Source organism: Lithobates pipiens, unplaced genomic scaffold, assembly GCF_037356315.1.
Source record: "Lithobates pipiens isolate NorthernLeopardFrog02 unplaced genomic scaffold, aLitPip1_a1.2 Scaffold_10, whole genome shotgun sequence".
Classification (NCBI taxonomy): Eukaryota; Metazoa; Chordata; class Amphibia; order Anura; family Ranidae; genus Lithobates; species Lithobates pipiens.
This window is the reverse complement of record NW_027507686.1, coordinates 55710645-55732159: the sequence shown is the minus strand read 5'-3', so window position 1 is coordinate 55732159 and position 21515 is coordinate 55710645. Positions and strand designations below refer to the sequence as shown.

The following is a 21515-nucleotide window of genomic DNA, read 5'->3' as shown; positions in this document are numbered from 1 at the left end:
GCATTATGCCAGAGGAGCAGGGAGGAACCTGAGACTGCATCGGGGAGTTGGTTGAAGCAGGGACCATAGGCAGCCTTTGTGTAAATTAATTATATGGCACTGACCCTAACTCTAGGCTAGATAACAGCTTGTAGAAGGCTGGATGTGGGCCTTTGTTTGGAGACCCCTGGCCTTGTATATGACTCTTGTACAGACAGGAGGTCCAAGTCAATATGGTTGTTCCCTTGACCTATTGCTTGGTAAATCTGACAACCATCAAACATTAGGTAGATATATTTTTTTCACTTTTAGGTTTAGATTATTAGCGGCTATTCCTTTAGTATAATTACACTTTTTTCTCAAAGATTCCTATAGTGCAAATGAGGAAATATGTACAGCTGTTTAGGAAAAATAAAACAAAGAGCTGTTGAACAACCAAATAGACATTGGATACTATTATGGGGGTTATTTACAAAAGGCAAATCCACTTTGCACTACAAGCAGGGGCGGACTGACCATTGGGCCACTCGGGCACTGCCCGAGGGCCCCGAGCCACCATCAGGATTGCCAGCCTCAGTAAAACCAGGGACATCTGTCTCTGAAATGTCCTTTACTGACATCCTTTAGGTCATAAAATCCCAAGATCATAGCTGCCCCACCTCTTCAGTACCTTCTCAAAGAAGCCAATAGAAACATGTCTATGTATACTGTGTGATTGTATACTGTGTGTGTGTGTTTGTTTATACTGTGTGGCCCCATAATGTCTGATTGCCTGGGGACCCCATGAGTTGTCAGTCCGCCCCTGACTACAAGTGCACTTGGAGGTTCAGTCTCTGTAGATCTGAGGGGGACATGCAAGGAAGATAAAAAACAGAATTTTAACTTGCACATGATTGGATGATAAAATCAGCAGAGCTTCCCCTCATTACAGATCTTCCCTTCAGATCTACAGTGACTGCACTTCCAAGTGCACTTTCAGTGCACTCGTAGTGCAAAGTGGATTTGCCTTTCATAAATAACCCCCATAGTGTCTTCATTAAATACAGTATCAGATTTGTAATTGGTTGAATGGGCTACAGCACATATTTTCCATGAGGATTAAAGCTGCACTCCAGGCAGATTTTAATGGCACAATCTAATTCTGCTCTGTAATCATTAATATGCTATTAAATGTATTTGTATATATTTAAGCAGAGTAAATACACAAACTTGGTTTGCAGTCTACAGTACAGTCTGTAGATCAGAGCCAGGGGGGGAGGGGATAAGCTAATCATTGTGCTGCTTTTCTTTTCACTGTCCAGTCCCAGGTTGTAGGTGGGACCTAGTGGGAAAGTCAGATTGCAGTAGAGAAGATTCAGATCCCCTCTCCTGACAGACAGGGCTGTGTTGCATGGTAAAGCTGTGTACATCTCAAGGCTGGATGGACAGAAATGCAAATCATGTTGGCAGATATAACAGCTCTGTGTATGTGTTTCATCTCTATATTTAGCCTTGAGTTAAACTTTAAATAAAACCTTAAGAGCCTTGTATACAGTGTGGAAGAGAAGAAGTCATATTTACTATATGTATACTATAGTTGCATGGCACATGCAGGCTTATTTATTATTCCACAGTAATCCACATCAACCAATCAGAATCAATCTATTACTAATCTGAGTAAGATCTGATTGGTCACTGGCCTTTGCACATCACTACTCATTGTGTTTCCTTAATCAATAAGCCTGGCTGTATTATGTTTTTCATTTTGGTTGTTTATCCCACAAGTTTAGCAACAGAAATCAAAATATGCCTTTTAGAAACATAGATAAACCCTGGTAATTTGTCCTACACGTGTCAGATGAAAGCCAGAGAACCAGTTGGAAGAAGCCCTGACCCAGAAGTAGTAAGCAGGGGAGAAAATGACAATGCTCTGATGCTGAAGGGGCTAACATAGAATACCATCAATTTACAATCAATCTCAGTAATATAGGAAAAGATTCTAATACTGCAAGAAGTCAAAGATCCATATATAGTTATAACCTTATAAATACTAAACACAAGGGCTAAGATCCTGGATATGTGTAAATGTCCACATTGTGTAGATATATACTTATATATGTACACATGGTTGTCTAAATATATATATGCATATAAAAAGAACAAAGCTCAACTTTGTTAAAAAAAAAAAAATTATAACTGACTTTGATGTCCAAAAGCTAAAAAAAAAAAAAAAGAAGAAAATTACCAGCGTTTCCCAGAATCCTTAGCGGCTCACGGCAGGTAACTCATTACATTCAGTGGAACCCCCTTCCTTTCCTTGCCACGGCAGAGGAATGTAGAAGTAAGGTCTCACGGGATCAGTTAAACAGTATAAATGAATTCTGATTATAGCATAACCTCTTTCAGGGCCACAAAAAACATATTATTTGTGTGCAAAACATTAATGGCGCTGAAAGAGGTCCAATATTTTCATGCTATATTTTTGAAACAAAAGGTGTTGTTGTGTTGCCCCAAAATGTTTCCTGAATCCCGTTCTTTTCATACATTCAAACCTGGACGTGTTTGTGGTGCACACCCAGAATCCACCCCTCCCCTGCTGAAAATGAACCTTCGGCAATATATAACGTTTGGTATAAGTTAGCCTAGCAGATCTTTTTCTTTAGCTGGAGTTAGGCCTGGAGTCCAATGAGTCCAATGATCCATCAGTCAACTATTGGCCCATAGGTCTTAGCCCCTGTACACACAGTCAGAGATTCCGACAACCAAATCCGTCGGATTTTGCCCATCGGATTTTGTTCGTCGGATCTTGTCCGAAACTGTTGCATACACACGGTCAGACAAAGTTGGCGAAAAAATCTGATCTTTCAGAACGTGATGATGTAATTTCGTTACGATGGGACTACATTCAGGCTAGTAGCCAATAGCTTTGATGTAGGAATTTGATCTGAGCATGCGTGGCACTTTGTCCGATCAAAATTCTCTACACATGATCGGAGTATGTCCGATCGTCCCAGTTGGTCGGGAAATATTTCCAACATGTTGGAAAATTGGATCCGACGGATATTCCGACGGAATCAGTTCGATGCATACCACACACAATCAGTCCGATGCATACCACACACAGTCGGATTATCCGATGACACAGTCCGATAGTACACACTCCGACGGATTCTCCGACCGTGTGTACAAGGGCTAAGAGGACCACTATTGTGGATAATATTGTAATTTCAGTGGTAGGCCTTTAACACTGGATATACCGGTGGCTCTTTAGTCCAAGTCCAATATGGATTTGCATATAAAACAGGAATACACTAGACTGTTAATATGATAGGTGTTTGTAAGTAAAGAGTTTCTCCACACAGATAATATTATTTTCTCCAAACACATGCAACTGCACATTGCTTAAAGTGTATGTATACCCGTACAATGATCTTGTTCCCTTTTGGTTAAATATACAATGGAAAGCATTTTGTTATTTCTGTCCAATGAATATCTGTAATCCAGCACTCTGCATTGTGCACCTCCATGTTATGGAAATAGGAAGAGGTTGAGGTGTTCTGTAGCCCTAACACACATACAGTCCTAGGGTGACAACGCTGTTCTTCCATAGATACAGTACAGTGAGTTAGTGTTGTCATCCTAGAACTGAAAGTGGGTTACTGGCAGGATCATCAGGCGAAAATAAAACCTGAAAAAAATGAATTCAACTGTGTTTGTGTAACCATTAAGGATACTTTGACTGATCTTCTGTTCTGTCTTTAAATGGCTAACATAATAAAGAAGGATTGAATAAAATGAATGCAGCCACCACAATTACAGGTAAGCTTTTGTTTTGGGGTTTAGATACACTTTAATTTTTCTGCTTTTAAATCTCTTTACATTTCTGCTTTTATTTCTCCATGTAAGACCACTTTTTCTTCTTTTCTCATTCTTACAGTGGGGTGGATTTACTAAAACTGGAGAGGACAAAATCTGGTGCATCTGTGCATGGTAGCCAATCAGCTTCAAAATCCAGCTTGTTCAATTAAAGTGGTTATAAACCCTATAAAAACAAGAAACAAAAAAACTGCAAGACAAAGGCATAATGATCTAGCATACTAGCTCATTATGAATTATTTACCTGAGATTGAAGTCCCTACAGCGGTCCTCGTTCACGGCTCCGGCGGCCGACATCTCTCAAGGGGGTTACTTCCGGGTATCGGGGCTCCGGCGATGTGATTGGCTGGAGCCACGATGATGTCACTCCCGCACATGCGCACGGGAGCCACCGGTAACGGCGCAGTACAACTGAAGCAATGGCATGTACGTGCCATTGCTTCAGTTTGCTTAAGTGTGCATGTGTCGATGATGTCAACACATGGAAATACAGGGATATCTCCTAAACCGTGCAGGTTTAGGAGATATCCAGTGGAGCTACAGGTAAGCCTAATTATAGGCTTGCCTGTAATATAAAGTGGTTGTAAAGGGTTTACAACTACTTTAAGCATTGGCAAAACAAATCTGAAGACTGATTGGTTTCTATGTAGAGCTGCACCAATTTTGCACTCTCTAGTTCTAGTAAATCAACCTCAATGTCTACAGTCTTTGCAGGTACAAGATGCTTTTCCTGCCTCATATGATATAAAAGGCAGTCAGACTGTCAAATTTTGAGTTTAACATGGCTGTCTAGTAACCATGTTCCCAGCTCCCAATCTATGAAAACTCACATAGGTGCTAACTGGCAAAAAAAGTACAAACAGGAGGGGATAAGCAGCAGAAGGTGGAGAAACATGTGTTTTTGATTGACATAAAGCACATCTGAGGAACACTGAGAAAAGAAAACATCTGTATGGAGAACCTCTTTGTCTAGCTATACAGTGCAGGAGGTTCATTTTCAATCTGGAAACTTACAGTGGTCCTGTATAAAGGCACTCTTATTTATAACATATAGTTAGATAGGTCACTCATTTCTATCCTCTGCTGGGTGCAGATTAAGGGCAGCGTCTCCTGGAATTACCCCACTGGAGAGGTAAGACACCACAGTATCATCAGGACCAAAGAGGGATGAGGACCTTGATAAATTGACCATCTCTTCTGTCAGGAAAGGGACGGTGTTCTCGAGCTCTGTTTCTTTTCCTGAAAAGGCAAGAACAGACAACAAGCTTAAGTAAAGTATTATAGTATTTGTGATGCAGGAGAATCAAATAATCGAAGAAATCTCAAATTCAATACCTTTCAGATGAGACCCATAGTGCTAAAACCCCACCTCACATTACAAAGTAAAATACCTATCAGAGGCGGACCTAGAACCTTCAGGGCCGCGGTGCAAGAAACCATGAAGCCCCCCCATGGATCAGTGGCAGCAGTGGTAGGGCAGATAGGATCAGTGGCAGAGGTGGTGGTGGGGGGATGGGATCAGTCCACTGATGGTGGTGGAGGGATGGGATCAGTGCAGTGGCAATGGTGGTAATGGGGAGGAGATCAGTGGCAGCAGTGGGGGTGGTGGTGGTAAGAGGGGTAGGATCAGTCCATTTGGGGTGGTGGGGTGGAATGGGATCAGTGGCAGCGGTGGTGGGGGGAATGGGATCAGTGGTGGTGGTTGGAATAGGGATGACATCAGTGGTGGTGGTGGGGATAGGGATGACATCAGTGGTGGTGGTTAGGATAGGGATGACATCAGTAGTGGTGGACAATGTCATCCATGGACACTAACTAGGAGAGATGATAGATCACTGATCCTACTTTGTAGGAACTCACGATCTGTCACCTCTCCTCTGACAGCACAGGGATTTGTGTGTTTACACACACAAATCCCCCTGCTGGCTATCTCACCTGATGCGTGGCTGGGTGACGATTGCGCCCATCTTTGCCTGTACACACATTTGTTGCTGGCCCCCTTACAGTGCGAAAAAGTCTGCCTCTCCTTGTTGTCCCCCCTGACATTATTGGGAGGGAGGGGGCGGTGTTTATAAGCAAAATGTAAAGAAGAATTGTAAATCTGTATGTATGGACTTTAATCAATGTAAAGTGGTGTTTGGTGCACTTTAATTTGACTTCTCTCACTACACACACGCACTCCACGGTTACACTATAATATACTGAAATATAATGCGCCATATGTACAGTGATGCACAGAACTATATGGCAATAAACTTTCAGTAACGCACACAGAAGTAAATGGCATTAAACTTGCAGTAACGCACACAGAAGTAAATGGCGTTAAACTTGCAGTAATGCACAAAACTATATGGCGTTAAACTGGCAGTAACCCACACAGAACTATATGGTGTTAAACTGGCAGTATCCCACACAGAAGTAAATGGCGTTAAACTTGCAGTAACACAAAAAACTATATGGCATTAAACTGGCAGTACTGCACACAGAACTAAATGGTGTTAAACTGACAGTAATGCCCACAGAAGTAAATGCCATTAAACTGGCAGTAATGCACACAGAACTATATGGCGTTAAACTGGCAGTAATGCCCACAGAAGTAAATGGCATTAAACTGACAGTAATGCACACAGAACTATATGGTGTTAAACTGTCAGAAATGCACACAGAAGTAAAGGCATTAAACTGGCAGTAATGCACACAGACCTATATGGCGTTAAACTGGCAGTAACACACACAGAACTATATGACGTTAAACTGGCAGTAATGCACACAGAACTATATGGCGTTAAACTGGCAGTAATGCACACAGAAGTAAATGGCATTAAACTGGCAGTAAAACACAGAACTATATGGCATTAAACTAGCACTAATGCACAAAAAACTGAGCTGGCTACTCTAGCTGCACACTATGCAAAGCTGAATGATGATCCTCCATCACTACATTCACACTATCCCAAGACTGACACTAAATGAATATTCTATGCTGACAATTGAAGCAAAATAGCACAGTATCGCACACTAACGAATAGCACTGAACAGAGCCCTGTTCTCTCTCCCATCTCTCTCCACGCCGAAATTACACTGAAAATGGCTGCCATTAAAAGAATACTTTTATACTGTGGGGCGGGAATGAGCCATGATTGGATAAAGTCATGATGAGGTTGTCCAATGACCGTGCTCTGTGCCCCGATTGGCTGAAGCTTTCACTACTTCAGCCAATCAGGACTTGCAATGCACTGTTCAGTGCTGCAATGCATTGTGGTCAGTTCAATCGAACGACTCGTTTGTTCCAATGTTCGATGAACGTCAGAACAACGAAAGTTCGGCCCGAACTTATGCTCAGGCCGAACCGTTCGCCCATCCCAAATAAGTATCAGCTGCTTAAAGCTAAAGTGTTTAGCTTAACCTCCCTGGCGCTATGATTATTTCAGATTTTTGATGCTCAAAGTGGTACAATGTTTTGCATGGCAATTTGGCGTTTATATTGTAGGCCTGTAATTCTTAGGAATAAATCACATTCGTTCAAACAAGAGTCTAGTAGACATCCCGGGTATGATAAAGTTTGAAACACAAAATCATAAATTATAAGATTATAAATAATTATAACAAATAATAATATAATAATAATAAAATGCATTCAATAATGTAATCAAATCAAAAACACTGAAATTTGCTCAGTTGCAGACTTGTCGCTGTTATTACTTTCAGTGTTTGATGACGAATTTCCCCACAAATCAATATCGCTCAATTCTGCAAGTGATTCTAATTTATTATTACTGTTTTCTAGCTGGACTAAAATCACTTTTGATGTAAAGGGACACTTTTTGGCTGCTCTCCAGTTTACAGGCAGAAAGAACAGCATTTATAACATAAATCTGCATGCAGGGCACTGGACAACGCATTAGGGACAAAAGGGATGTGAAATAATTTGATACAGTAATGTAATCTGTAAGTATTATGTTTTTTACTTTTTGAATTTGGTACTGTTCTCCTTCCCCATGCGTCGGAACGCTCACAGGGAACGGAGCTCGGCAATGCGATAGATCTGGTGGAGGACACGGCCCACACACACAGCGGGGAGACATTGCAGGATCCTGGAGACAAGGTAAGTAACATTGCCTGGATCCTGCAATGCCATCCCGAGTGTGGCTCGGGGTTACTGCTTTTGGTACTGAAAATCCACCTCGAGCCACACTCGGGAGGGTAAAGAAAAAATCTCTACAGTTTTAGTGACAGAGCTTGCTTGTAATGAAGTATGTCCAGTGTCATGAAGGCAGCTGGACAGTGGCAGCTCCCCCCTAATGTGTGCACCCGACCCCTAATCTACATGCATGGCGCCGGACGCATGGATTTCAATGTTTTTTTTTTTTTAAGCACATGATTAGAGCTTGAAACTATAATTGGCTTCAAAAAAGGGTGGGCTCGGGGTGCAGATCACTGTACATGAATTAATATTCACTAATGTCTTCCTGTTTTTCCTCCTGGCCAATCAGGAAGCAGGTCCGGAGATCCAATTGGCCAGAAGTCCTAAGACCCCATTGACCCATTTGGCTGGTAGGAGAAGCAGCGACCACCGGGACACGGAGGAAACAGAGTGGGGCAGGCGCAGTCATGACTTGGATGGGGTATGTGCCAATCAATCAGCGAGTGATCCGGAAACCGGGGGGGGGGGGGTTGGTGTGGGGTGGCAAGCTGAAAGCTTTGCCGCCCCTCCCACGCCCAATGGATCACCAGCCACAACTGCTGCTGGATCCTATAGAAATCTGTGCATGGATGTCTAATCCTCTTCCTGCTGCTGAACCCCGAGCACTGTGGAGATTAATAGTACTGATTCCTCTGTGAAGCTGCAGTGAACAAGCTCTTGATGTGAACCTATCCCTCTTGCCTCCTCCTCCACCAAGAAAAGTGTACACTGTATCCAGCACGATCTCTGAATGGGGGGAATTCAATTATTCATCCTGTCACAGATTAGCTACGGAGCTGATCTGTGTCTCACCTTTACTGCTGTAGGCCGACTGGCACCTGTTGTTCCACTAGCTTACATTCAGCTCTTCTGCACTCTGCAGCTATGGGTGTCGCCGGCTCCACCTGTTGCTTAATATATGATTCCTTCCTGCTACTTCCTGTCCAGCCCCTCGTGTGCTACTCTATTTAAATGCCTCTCAGACCAGCTCTGGTTGCTTGAGCAACATTTGTTTCTGAGCTCCCTTCGTGTAACCTACCTTAACCTGACCTCTCGTGAACTGATCTCTTGTGTACCAACTCGGCTTGTTCTGATTACGTTGTCTGCAGCCCGCCCTGACCTTGGCTCGCTATCCGGCTCTCCTTTGTTTCATCCATCCATCCTTGTCTGACAGTGTCTTCTGGTTCCCTAGCAAGGGGGGTGAACCCAGGGGTCGTGACCTGGGGTCAGCACGCAGCTAAGCCCAAACCCTCATGAGGGGGTCCCTGGCAGAATACCGGTTGGCCCTTAGACTTCACACCCTGGGGGAGCCCATGTCACCTGCTTGCCTGTGGGCTCACTGTAAGTAGTACCATGATACATCCGACTCTCCCATTCATTTGTATGAAACAACTTTTCCCAATGGAGAAGGAGGGAGATGGGGCGGGTCCCCTCCAGGAGCTTGTTCATTGCAGCTTCACAGAAGACTCAGAGCTAATCCCACAGCTTTTACATTTCAGCAGCAGGAAGAAGACGGGACATCCCTGCACAGAAGATTTGTACTAGATATAGCTGGGGCATAACTAAAGTGCTACAGCTATAGAGAACTTTTTTTTTTGTGCCAGCTAACCTTCAGTATATGTCCAAGCATTACCCAAATTTATCCCTAAACTGCTTTCCCCTTCTAGATAACTCTCTCTCTCTCTCTCCACTAGGAACGTGGTCTCACAATTCACAGGTTTAAATAAGGAGACATAAAAAAGAGCCATATGCTCCACAAAACCATACAAAATGTTTAATAAAATAAATACAAACTCCTCACATGTTAAAATCAATACAGCGCCTTGTATAACAGAACACTCTCGAGAGTGCATGTGGATCGCTTCTTTGTCTGTTTGTGTCTGCATGGCAGGCCTGTACTGGCCATCGGGACTACCGGGAGTTTCCCGGTGGGCCGATTGGCTCAGTGGGCCGGTTGTCAGACAGTGTGGTATGTGTTTGAATCACTACACTCTCCATGTCTGTCCTGTGTTACAATAAGGCTGGCGGCGGCGGCGGCGGCAGCTCAGCTCCTGCACTCGGCACACAAGCACCACCCCCTCGTGACGCTGCCATTTACTCCCATAACATTACAGGCTGCCTCCTTGTCCCGGCGCCATGACGTCACTCACGGCCGGAGGGCGGAGGCAGCCCGGGGACGTGGGAGGAGCCGGAGCATAGTAAGCTGCTGCCCAAGCTTAGCTGCTTGTGACTGCAACCAAGAGGAGCCAGCGCTGCCGAGGAGGAACCTGAAAATTCCTTGCAGCAAGTCCACTCACCCAGACAGCAGCACAGACAGGGTCAGGGGACAAAGAAAAGTCGATCAGTGTAATTCAAGTAAGCACTAAATAATAAGCTAATCGGATGCTATATGGGATGCAGGCTGCATGGCAGCATGATTAATAATAAATTGAGAGTCTGACTGTTAATGTTAGTGTCTGTGATTTCTGTAATATACAGCATGGTGGGGGGAGGGGGGAGGGGTAAATGTACTGCCACTGGCCATGGTAACTGATGAATAATTTAATGGCACTGGTCATGGTAACTGATGAATAATTTATTGGCACTGGCCACGGTAACTGATGAATAATTTATTGGCACTGGCCACGGTAACTGATGAATAATTTAATGGCACTGGTCACGGTAACTGATGAATAATTTAATGGCACTGGTCACGGTAACTGATGAATAATTTAATGGCACTGGTCATGGTAACTGATGAATAGTTTAATGGCACTGGTCACGGTAACTGATGAATAATTTAATGGCACTGGTCACGGTAACTGATGAATAGTTTAATGGCACTGGTCATGGTAACTGATGAATAATTTAATGGCACTGGTCACGGTAACTGATGAATAGTTTAATGGCACTGGTCACGGTAACTGATGAATAATTTAATGGCACTGGTCACGGTAACTGATGAATAGTTTAATGGCACTGGTTACGGTAACTGATGAATAATTTAATGGCACTGGTCACGGTAACTGATGAATAGTTTAATGGCACTGGTCATGGTAACTGATGAATAATTTAATGGCACTGGTCACGGTAACTGATGAATAGTTTAACCCCCCTGACGGTTTTCCCGAGTCTGACTCGGGGTGGATTTTTTATACCAAGAGCGGTATCCCCGAGTCAGACTCGGGACTGCATCGCTGGATCCAGGAGGAGGAATACTCACCTTCTCCCTCGGATCCAGCGTCGTCTCCCCGCTGTACGAGCGAGCCGTGTCTCGCTCAATCTATCACATCGGCGATCTCCGTGCCCTGCGAGCGTTGCGACGCATGGGCACGGAGATCGGCGCCAAATTCAAAAAGTGAAACAAACAGTAAACATACAGTATAATGTAATCTTACAGATTACATTGCTGTATGTAAATATTTCACATCCCCGTTGTCCCTAGTGGTCTGCCCAGTGTCCTGCATGCAGTTTTATATAATAAAAGCTGTTCTTTATACCTGGAAACTGGAGATTGTCCATAGCAACCAAAACTGTCACTGTACATCAAAAATGATTTTAGAGCAGCTAGAAAACAGCGATAATAAATTAGAATCACTCGCAGAATTGAGCGATAGCGATTTGTGGGGAGATTCGTCATCAAATACTGAAAAGTAATGACAGTGACAATTCTGCAACTGAGCAAATTTCAGTGTTTTTGATGTGATTACTAGTGATGGCCGAACGGTTCGCCCGGCGGTCGTTTCGCGGCGAATTTCCGACATTCGCGGTCCGCACGTTCGAACGCCTTTTTCCGTCGTTCGCCGCGGCGGACTTACGTGTTTAATGTATACAAGAACTTTAACCTTTGGTGACACGTTTATCATGTGATACAGGACAGCCAATTGAGACATGACAGCACATGGACACTTGTACATTCCCCCTAACCTATAAATACACCCGATCCGGTGGCCATTTTACATTCTTTCTTCTGTTAAGATAGGGACAGGTTCCTGTGTGGAGTAGGGAGAGATAAACCACTAGCTATTTGGTACACAAAAGTTCTTTTCAGGACTGGTATAGGTGTTAGGTGTTGATAGGTTTGCTGTGCTGCTGATTCTTGCAGCAGCCTGAGTGTCTTTTGTTAGTTTAGAGAAAGGGAAAGGACGGTGTATGCTACAGGGACAGCCAGATTAGTCTTTCATCATCATCATCATCATCATCATCATTAGCTGTTACTATCAAGGTCCACAAAAGAGCTGTTCCAGTAACCACTAATCGTTCTCTTTTTTTGCCAATTTGTATAGGGACAGGAAGGAAGCAGTGTTGTCAGGCAGTGAGGGTAATTTTAAAGACTTGCTGTTATTATTAGTTCCACAAAGGTTCTTTTCAGGACTGGTATCAGTGGTACAGTAATAGGCTTGTACATGTATAATATTCTTTCTTCCAAATATAGAAAGGATATTATACTTGACTGCTGCCCTTCTGCTGCAGTCTGCTAAACATTCACAACTCACTTGTTCCACAAAAGTTCTTATAAGGACTGGTAACTTGGTATAGGGTGCTACGGTACATAGGCTTGAGTGCGGTACAGTCTGCTGTTCTGTAAGGACCGCTATCGGTCCACAATAGATAGGGTTGACGTGCACCACTGCTGACCGCTGCCCTATACTGCAGCAGTCCTTCAGCGGTATAGGGACTGACGTACAGTCTGCTAATCACTAACACACAACCTGCTTGTTCCACAAAAGTTCTTATAAGGACTGGTAACTTGGTATAGGGTGCTACGGTACATAGGCTTGAGTGCGGTACAGTCTGCTGTTCTGTAAGGACCGCTATCGGTCCACAATAGATAGGGTTGACGTGCACCACTGCTGACCGCTGCCCTATACTGCAGCAGTCCTTCAGCGGTATAGGGACTGACGTACAGTCTGCTAAACACTAATACACAACCTGCTTGGTCCACAAAAGTTCTTATAAGGACTGGTAACTTGGTATAGGGTGCTACGGTACATAGGCTTGAGTGCGGTACAGTCTGCTGTTCTGTAAGGACCGCTATCGGTCCACAATAGATAGGGTTGACGTGCACCACTGCTGACCGCTGCCCTATACTGCAGCAGTCCTTCAGCGGTATAGGGACTGACGTACAGTCTGCTAAACACTAATACACAACCTGCTTGGTCCACAAAAGTTCTTATAAGGACTGGTAACTTGGTATAGGGTGCTACGGTACATAGGCTTGAGTGCGGTACAGTCTGCTGTTCTGTAAGGACCGCTATCGGTCCACAATAGATAGGGTTGACGTGCACCACTGCTGACCGCTCACCTATACTGCAGCAGTCCTTCAGCGGTATAGGGACTGACGTACAGTCTGCTAATCACTAACACACAACCTGCTTGTTCCACAAAAGTTCTTATAAGGACTGGTAACTTGGTATAGGGTGCTACGGTACATAGGCTTGAGTGCGGTACAGTCTGCTGTTCTGTAAGGACCGCTATCGGTCCACAATAGATAGGGTTGACGTGCACCACTGCTGACCGCTGCCCTATACTGCAGCAGTCCTTCAGCGGTATAGGGACTGACGTACAGTCTGCTAAACACTAACACACAACCTGCTTGGTCCACAAAAGTTCTTATAAGGACTGGTAACTTGGTATAGGGTGCTACGGTACATAGGCTTGAGTGCGGTACAGTCTGCTGTTCTGTAAGGACCGCTATCGGTCCACAATAGATAGGGTTGACGTGCACCACTGCTGACCGCTGCCCTATACTGCAGCAGTCCTTCAGCGGTATAGGGACTGACGTACAGTCTGCTAAACACTAATACACAACCTGCTTGGTCCACAAAAGTTCTTATAAGGACTGGTAACTTGGTATAGGGTGCTACGGTACATAGGCTTGAGTGCGGTACAGTCTGCTGTTCTGTAAGGACCGCTATCGGTCCACAATAGATAGGGTTGACGTGCACCACTGCTGACCGCTCACCTATACTGCAGCAGTCCTTCAGCGGTATAGGGACTGACGTACAGTCTGCTAATCACTAACACACAACCTGCTTGTTCCACAAAAGTTCTTATAAGGACTGGTAACTTGGTATAGGGTGCTACGGTACATAGGCTTGAGTGCGGTACAGTCTGCTGTTCTGTAAGGACCGCTATCGGTCCACAATAGATAGGGTTGACGTGCACCACTGCTGACCGCTGCCCTATACTGCAGCAGTCCTTCAGCGGTATAGGGACTGACGTACAGTCTGCTAAACACTAATACACAACCTGCTTGGTCCACAAAAGTTCTTATAAGGACTGGTAACTTGGTATAGGGTGCTACGGTACATAGGCTTGAGTGCGGTACAGTCTGCTGTTCTGTAAGGACCGCTATCGGTCCACAATAGATAGGGTTGACGTGCACCACTGCTGACCGCTGCCCTATACTGCAGCAGTCCTTCAGCGGTATAGGGACTGACGTACAGTCTGCTAAACACTAATACACAACCTGCTTGGTCCACAAAAGTTCTTATAAGGACTGGTAACTTGGTATAGGGTGCTACGGTACATAGGCTTGAGTGCGGTACAGTCTGCTGTTCTGTAAGGACCGCTATCGGTCCACAATAGATAGGGTTGACGTGCACCACTGCTGACCGCTCACCTATACTGCAGCAGTCCTTCAGCGGTATAGGGACTGACGTACAGTCTGCTAATCACTAACACACAACCTGCTTGTTCCACAAAAGTTCTTATAAGGACTGGTAACTTGGTATAGGGTGCTACGGTACATAGGCTTGAGTGCGGTACAGTCTGCTGTTCTGTAAGGACCGCTATCGGTCCACAATAGATAGGGTTGACGTGCACCACTGCTGACCGCTGCCCTATACTGCAGCAGTCCTTCAGCGGTATAGGGACTGACGTACAGTCTGCTAAACACTAATACACAACCTGCTTGGTCCACAAAAGTTCTTATAAGGACTGGTAACTTGGTATAGGGTGCTACGGTACATAGGCTTGAGTGCGGTACAGTCTGCTGTTCTGTAAGGACCGCTATCGGTCCACAATAGATAGGGTTGACGTGCACCACTGCTGACCGCTCACCTATACTGCAGCAGTCCTTCAGCGGTATAGGGACTAAGAGTTTTGTCACAGGGTCATTTAAAAAATGACATGCAGAGGAAGAGGCAGGCCCTTCCGCAGGGGTGGTAGGGGTAGGGCAGGAGCAACAGGCTTGAGCCAAAGTGGGAAGTTGCAGAAGGTGCGTTCAATTACTTTAAAGGATGCACCAGACTTGGTTGAGTGGCTCGCTCAGCCTTACTCTTCTGCACCCTCCTCATCCTCTCGATCTGCACCCTCTTCTTCACTCTCTGCTATGTGCACCCCCAAAGACACTACCACCAACAACACGACCACCACCACCACCACCACATACCTTCCGCTTGAGTCACTGGAATTATTTTCCGATCCATATCAAGAGGACATTTCTGATGCGCAGCCACTCTTGGTATTGGATCAGGAAGAGGAGGTAGCAACAAGCGCTACTCAGCAGTCTGACGCCAGTACCCAGATCAGCCCAAGGAGGAGGTTGGTCCCCGGTGTTGCTGCCTACTCTACTTATAGCGGTGGGGAAGGTGACGTTGATGATGACGTGTCTAGTGATGTCACGTGGGTGCCCACAAGAGAGGAAGAGGAGGGGAGTTCAGAGGGAGATATGGACCAGCAGATAGGGAGGAGAAGCAGCAATGACTTACATTGCACAGCAGGGACAAAGCAGACTGCAAATGTATCAGGAGCGAGTCATCGACCATGTACGGTCACATCTGGCGCTCCCAGGACACCGGCACATGGCTCCGCAGTGTGGGCTTTTTTTAACGTGTCCGCTGCTGACAATAGCGTTGCCATCTGCAATCTTTGCAGTCAACGCGTTAGTCGCGGTAAGCCCAATACTCACCTAGGGACGACCGCCTTAAGAAGGCACATGAGCAGCCATCACCGAGCCCAGTGGGAGCAACGGAACACACAAAGCCACACTGCAGGCTCTCACCGTCCAGCCTCGTCTTCTACTTCTCCTTCTCCTCTCTCCTCACAATTGTCCTCCACTCCACCTTCCATCACGCCAAGCTCACATTTTTCTGCAAAAAGGCAGGCTTCCGTGGGCCTAATGTTTGAGCGTAAAAAAATGATGACGCCGGATAACCCTCTTGCCCAACGGTTGGCGGCTGGCTTGTCAGAACTCATAGCCCGCCAACTACTGCCATATAAACTGGTGGACTCGGAGGCCTTTCGCAAATTTGTGGCCATTGGAACACCACAATGGAAGGTCCCAGGAAGGAAGTATTTCTCAGAGAAGGGCATCCCAGAGCTATATGGCCATGTTCAGCGGCAAGTGAATGTATCTCTGGCACACAGTGTCGGTGCCAAGATACATCTGACCACAGACACGTGGTCTAGCAAACACGGGCAGGGAAGGTATATCAGTTTTACTGCCCACTGGGTGAACCTTCTGACGGCCGTCAAGCATGTAACCCGTGGCACCCGTGTAGATTTGGTTTTACCGCCACGGATTGCATGCAGGCCTGACTCTTCTTCTCCTCCTCCTACTCCATCCTCCTCCCTCTCCTCCTCAGCTGCCTCCTCCTTTTCCGCTGCTAGCGTCTCTTCCACTGCACCGCCCAAGCTCCCCAGAACCTATTCCACATGCCAGGTGAGACGTTGCCATGCCGTGCTGCGTCTGTTGTGCCTGGAAGCAAAGAGCCACACTGGCCCGGCACTCCTTTCAGCTTTGCGTTCACAGGCAGATGAGTGGCTAACACCGCTCAATTTGACAGTTGGTAAAGTGGTGTGTGACAACGGTGCCAATCTGCTTAGCGCATTGAAACAGGGCAAAATCACGCACGTGCCGTGCATGGCACACGTCTTAAACTTGGTCGTGCAGCGATTCCTTGTCAAATACCCTGGGGTCCAGGACATCTTGCGGCAGGCAAGGAAAATCTCGGCCCATTTCAGAAGATCTTACACGGCCATGGCTCGCCTTGCTGACATTCAGCGGCGACACCATCTGCCGGTCAGACGTCTTATTTGCGATTGCCCGACGCGATGGAACTCAACCTTCTATATGCTTGATAGGCTGCTCCAGCAGAAACGTGCAGTTAACGTCTACCTGTATGAACTCTGCGAAAGAAACGGTTCTGGGGAGCTGGGTTTTTTTTCACCGCGCCAGTGGCTGCTCATGCGCGACACATGCAGACTTCTGCGGCCATTTGAGGAGATCACCAAACTGGTCAGTCGCAGCCATGGCGCCATCAGTGACATGGTACCTTATGCCTTCTTTCTGGAGCGTGCATTGCGTCGTGTCATTGATCAGGCTGTGGAGGAGCAGGAGCGGGAAGATGAGGAAGTCGCAATGCTGGATGAATTCCCAGGGGGGGCTACTCTATCTGAGACAAGTCAACAACAGGAGTCTGATGAGGAGTCAGAGGAGGATGGTGCCGGGGCGGATGAGCAGGAGCAAGAAGAGCATGCTTTAAACCTTTCTGGGATCCCTGTTGTGCGAGGATGGGGAGAGGAGAATGAAGAGGACGACATTATCCTGGATGATGAGCAGGAGCCAGGCCACCACACCGCTTCCACTTTAGTGCAAATGGGGGCCTTCATGCTCCAGTGTTTTAATAGGGACCCCCGTATAAAAAGCATGAGGGTCAAGGACCAGTACTGGGTGGCAACGTACTTAGACCCCCGGTACAAACACAAAATGGCGGAAATGTTACCGCCGTCGCAGAGGGCTGTCAGAATGCAGCACTTCCAGGCCTTGCTTCGAGAAATGCTGCATTCTGCTTTTGCGTGCGCTGGCAGAGGAGCAATTCCCACTCCCAGAGAAGGATTTGCGGGTACCAATCCAACAGCGCCTGCAAGAAGAGGCCGGTTTGAAGATGTGTTGGTGACTTCGGATATGAGGTCATTCTTTCAGCCGACCCATCGACAGGTGTCATCCGGATCCAGCATCAGGGAACGCCTAGACCGTCAGGTGTCCGACTACATTGGGTTAACGGCCGATGTGGACGCTCTGAGGAGTGATGAACCCCTAGACTACTGGGTGGGCAGGCTTGACCTCTGGCCAGAGCTTGCCCAATTTGCAATCGAACTGTTGGCTTGCCCCTCATCCAGTGTCCTGTCCGAAAGGACGTTCAGCGCAGCAGGGGGGATTGTGACCGATAAGCGTACTCGCCTAGCTCACCACAGTGTTAACTACCTCACATTTCTAAAAATGAATGAGGCATGGATCTCGGAGGAATTCAACACATGTGATCAGTAGACCATGTATATGTCTATAAACAATTTTTGGAATCAAGCACACAGACCTTCTTAATTCATTTGGCTCACTTCCCTGACCCAAAAAAGCACACCGTACTATATGCCCCTACCCTCCTCTTTGAAGAGGTTGAGCGGTGTCATATTTCTACTGGGGCTGCTTATTATGAGGGGTTCCCACCATCCCTGTGCTGTGCTGACTTCCTCCTGGGTGTTCTTATTATGAGGGGCTCCCACCATCCCTGTGCTGTGCTGACTTCCTCCTGGGGGTTCTTATTATGAGGGGATCACACCATCCCTGTGCTGTGCTGACTTCCTCCTGGGGCTGCTTACGGTGCTGCTGTCAGCGCTGTATGTCACGGAGCTGCTGTCAGCGCTGTATGTCACGGAGCTGCTGTCAGCGCTGTATGTCACGGAGCTGCTGTCAGCGCTGTATGTCACGGAGCTGCTGTCAGCGCTGTATGTCACGGAGCTGCTGTCAGCGCTGTATGTCACGGAGCTGCTGTCAGCGCTGTATGTCACGGAGCTGCTGTCAGCGCTGTATGTCACGGAGCTGCTGTCAGCGCTGTATGTCACGGAGCTGCTGTCAGCGCTGTATGTCACGGAGCTGCTGTCAGCGCTGTATGTCACGGTGCTGCTGTCAGCGCTGTATGTCACGGAGCTGCTGTCAGCGCTGTATGTCACGGAGCTGCTGTCAGTGCTGTATGTCACGGAGCTGCTGTCAGCGCTGTATGTCACGGAGCTGCTGTCAGCGCTGTATGTCACGGAGCTGCTGTCAGCGCTGTATGTCACGGTGCTGCTGTCAGCGCTGTATGTCACGGAGCTGCTGTCAGCGCTGTATGTCACGGAGCTGCTGTCAGCGCTGTATGTCACGGAGCTGCTGTCAGCGCTGTATGTCACGGAGCTGCTGTCAGCGCTGTATGTCACGGAGCTGCTGTCAGCGCTGTATGTCACGGTGCTGATGTCAGTGCTCTGTATTACGGTGCTGCTGTCAGTGCTCTGTATCTCCTGCACCCTCTTGTTTGCCTACCCTGGTCCCTGACCTTCCCTCTCCTCCATTGCCTTCATTAGCTCCATAGTCCTGAATTGTCAGAACAATTTCCCAAATAAAAAAAAAATGCTTGTAGTTATCGATCCCAAATTCACCTCATACATGTATTATGCTATTGTCCAGGTGGTGGGACTACGTGCTACCCCCTAATAATTACCCCGTGGCCGCAAATTCGACCTAAAGGTTTGCGAAATTCGCCTCCCATTGAAGTCAATGGAGCCCGCGGCGAACGGTCGTTTTCGCGAACGTTTGTGTCCGTTCGCGTTTCGCGTTCGCGAAACGTCCCGTCGGAAGTTCGTCCATCACTAGTGATTACATTATTGAATAATTTTTATTATTGTTATATTATTGGAAAAAATATACCGCGCTAAGAAAAAAACATAAATACAAATCAACTATATGTGAAACAGGCTGCAGAAATAGATGTGATATAACACCCAACAAATATGCAAAAATAGAAAACTGCGCCAACCCTATACTAATGAAATTAATAATACTAAAAAATATATATTAGAAAATATTATAAATAAAAATAAAAATAAAAAATGAAATATATTATCAAAATGTGTGAGTGATTAACACAAATGATTATAACAATAAGAACACCTTAAGTGCAAAATAAAACACAAAAATACATCAAGAGATAGTGTCATAAACAAAAAAGTCCCATCGGAAAAAGTTCATATGTGAATCTGGATAAACGTTTGTGACACCGCAGTGATTCAACACGATCCAAAAGCGCATAAAAGTGCCCGTCACCGTATATTAGATGCGCTTACCAGAAAATAGGCAAGTTAGGGCGTTTATATAAACTCAATGGGTCCCATCAGAAGATATCATCCTCTTTAGTGGGTCAACTCTTCATCTCATACTAGTGCCCTCCAGATAATAATGATACTTCGTGATCCCAAATGGGGAGCTCAGTGATGCCCAAAAAAGAAAAGAGCTAACATGGCATAATATCGTTTGGATACTTTATTAAAGGAAAAAAGGTAGCACACTTACATGTGTATGGATAGTTTACAGCTTGTATAACGGTATAAAAGCAGCCGGCCGGCAGAAACAGGAGCCCGTCCTCCTCTCAAACAGCGTGGATAGCGTCACTACGTGCCCTCCCAGACGCGTTTCGTCACATCTGACGTTGTCAATGGGGAACGGGCAGCGCAGTGACGCTCCACCTCATAAAGATCATATAGCGTACCAAGCCTCATTCTGAGATGTAAGGCTAGGTCATAACACGCCATTGTAAGTAATGGCAAATAGCCCTGAAACAGGTACCGCTGCTATTAATGCAACGGGACTCCTTATGGTGTAGATCGCTAACGACCTCAACATGGTACAAGTGTATCAGATGTTTAGAAAATGAAAAAAAGAAAACAAAAGGGGAAAATTTGTACCTGCTAAAAATAGCATAAAATTCAAGCTTATGCGTGTTGGTGCGCCGCAGAGGCACAATAAATATTACATCCACACCGCATCTCATCCCAAGAAAAGGGAAAATGAAATCTAAAAAAATGTAAGGGAATTAACCCAATAATGGGATAGGCAGCATTATATCCTCCAAGGGAATCAATGTAAAGGAAACATGCTAGATATCATGTGTCCAGCCCATATATAACGATAATCGCCAAAAACTATAAATAGCCAAAAAGAACCACATTCGTCAAGAGGTCTTATTGCTATATAATGGTCAGAAAAAATGCTATTTAAAAAAGTGTTCCATGCATATAGATAATCGCAAGACACCATTCATGCACCTAAATTTAAACTTTTAATTGTATAGGAACAATATCCTGATTAATATCCAAGATTCTATCAAAAAAAGGAAAAAATTAAGAATCCAAAATTTAAAAAATATGAATAAAAAATGAGAAAATAAATATGTATCAGCTAATAATGAAAGTTTCATACATCTAGATTACCTGACCCAGTCCCACATCTCAGAACCGACAAGGCCAAAAAAAATCATAGTACATATGAGAGACAGATTCTACCCCCATGTTACATATGAGAGACAAATTTAACCCCCATATTACATAAAAAATATATATGTGTACATAAATGAGACCATCAACCTAAATAACCAACAACAGAAATAGATTAGGAATTGTCAATAAAGGCATTGACATCAGTGTCAATATTAAGTCCAAAAGGGACATAAGTTTTGAGGCGATGTACCCAGGACATTTCAAGTTT

At 45.6% G+C, this 21515-nt stretch overlaps 1 protein-coding gene across 1 annotated transcript in view; it reads right to left on the bottom strand.

Annotated features, from left to right (window-relative positions):
• Positions 1-567: 567 nt before the first annotated feature.
• The window catches only part of HSF4 (heat shock transcription factor 4), a 136676-nt gene continuing 115728 nt past the window's right edge, over positions 568-21515 (bottom strand). Inside the window, exon 13 of the mRNA XM_077455267.1 lies at positions 568-5073. Within this exon, the coding sequence (XP_077311393.1) occupies positions 4898-5073 (176 nt within the window). The 3' untranslated portion in view covers positions 568-4897. The remainder of the gene's footprint in view (positions 5074-21515) is intronic.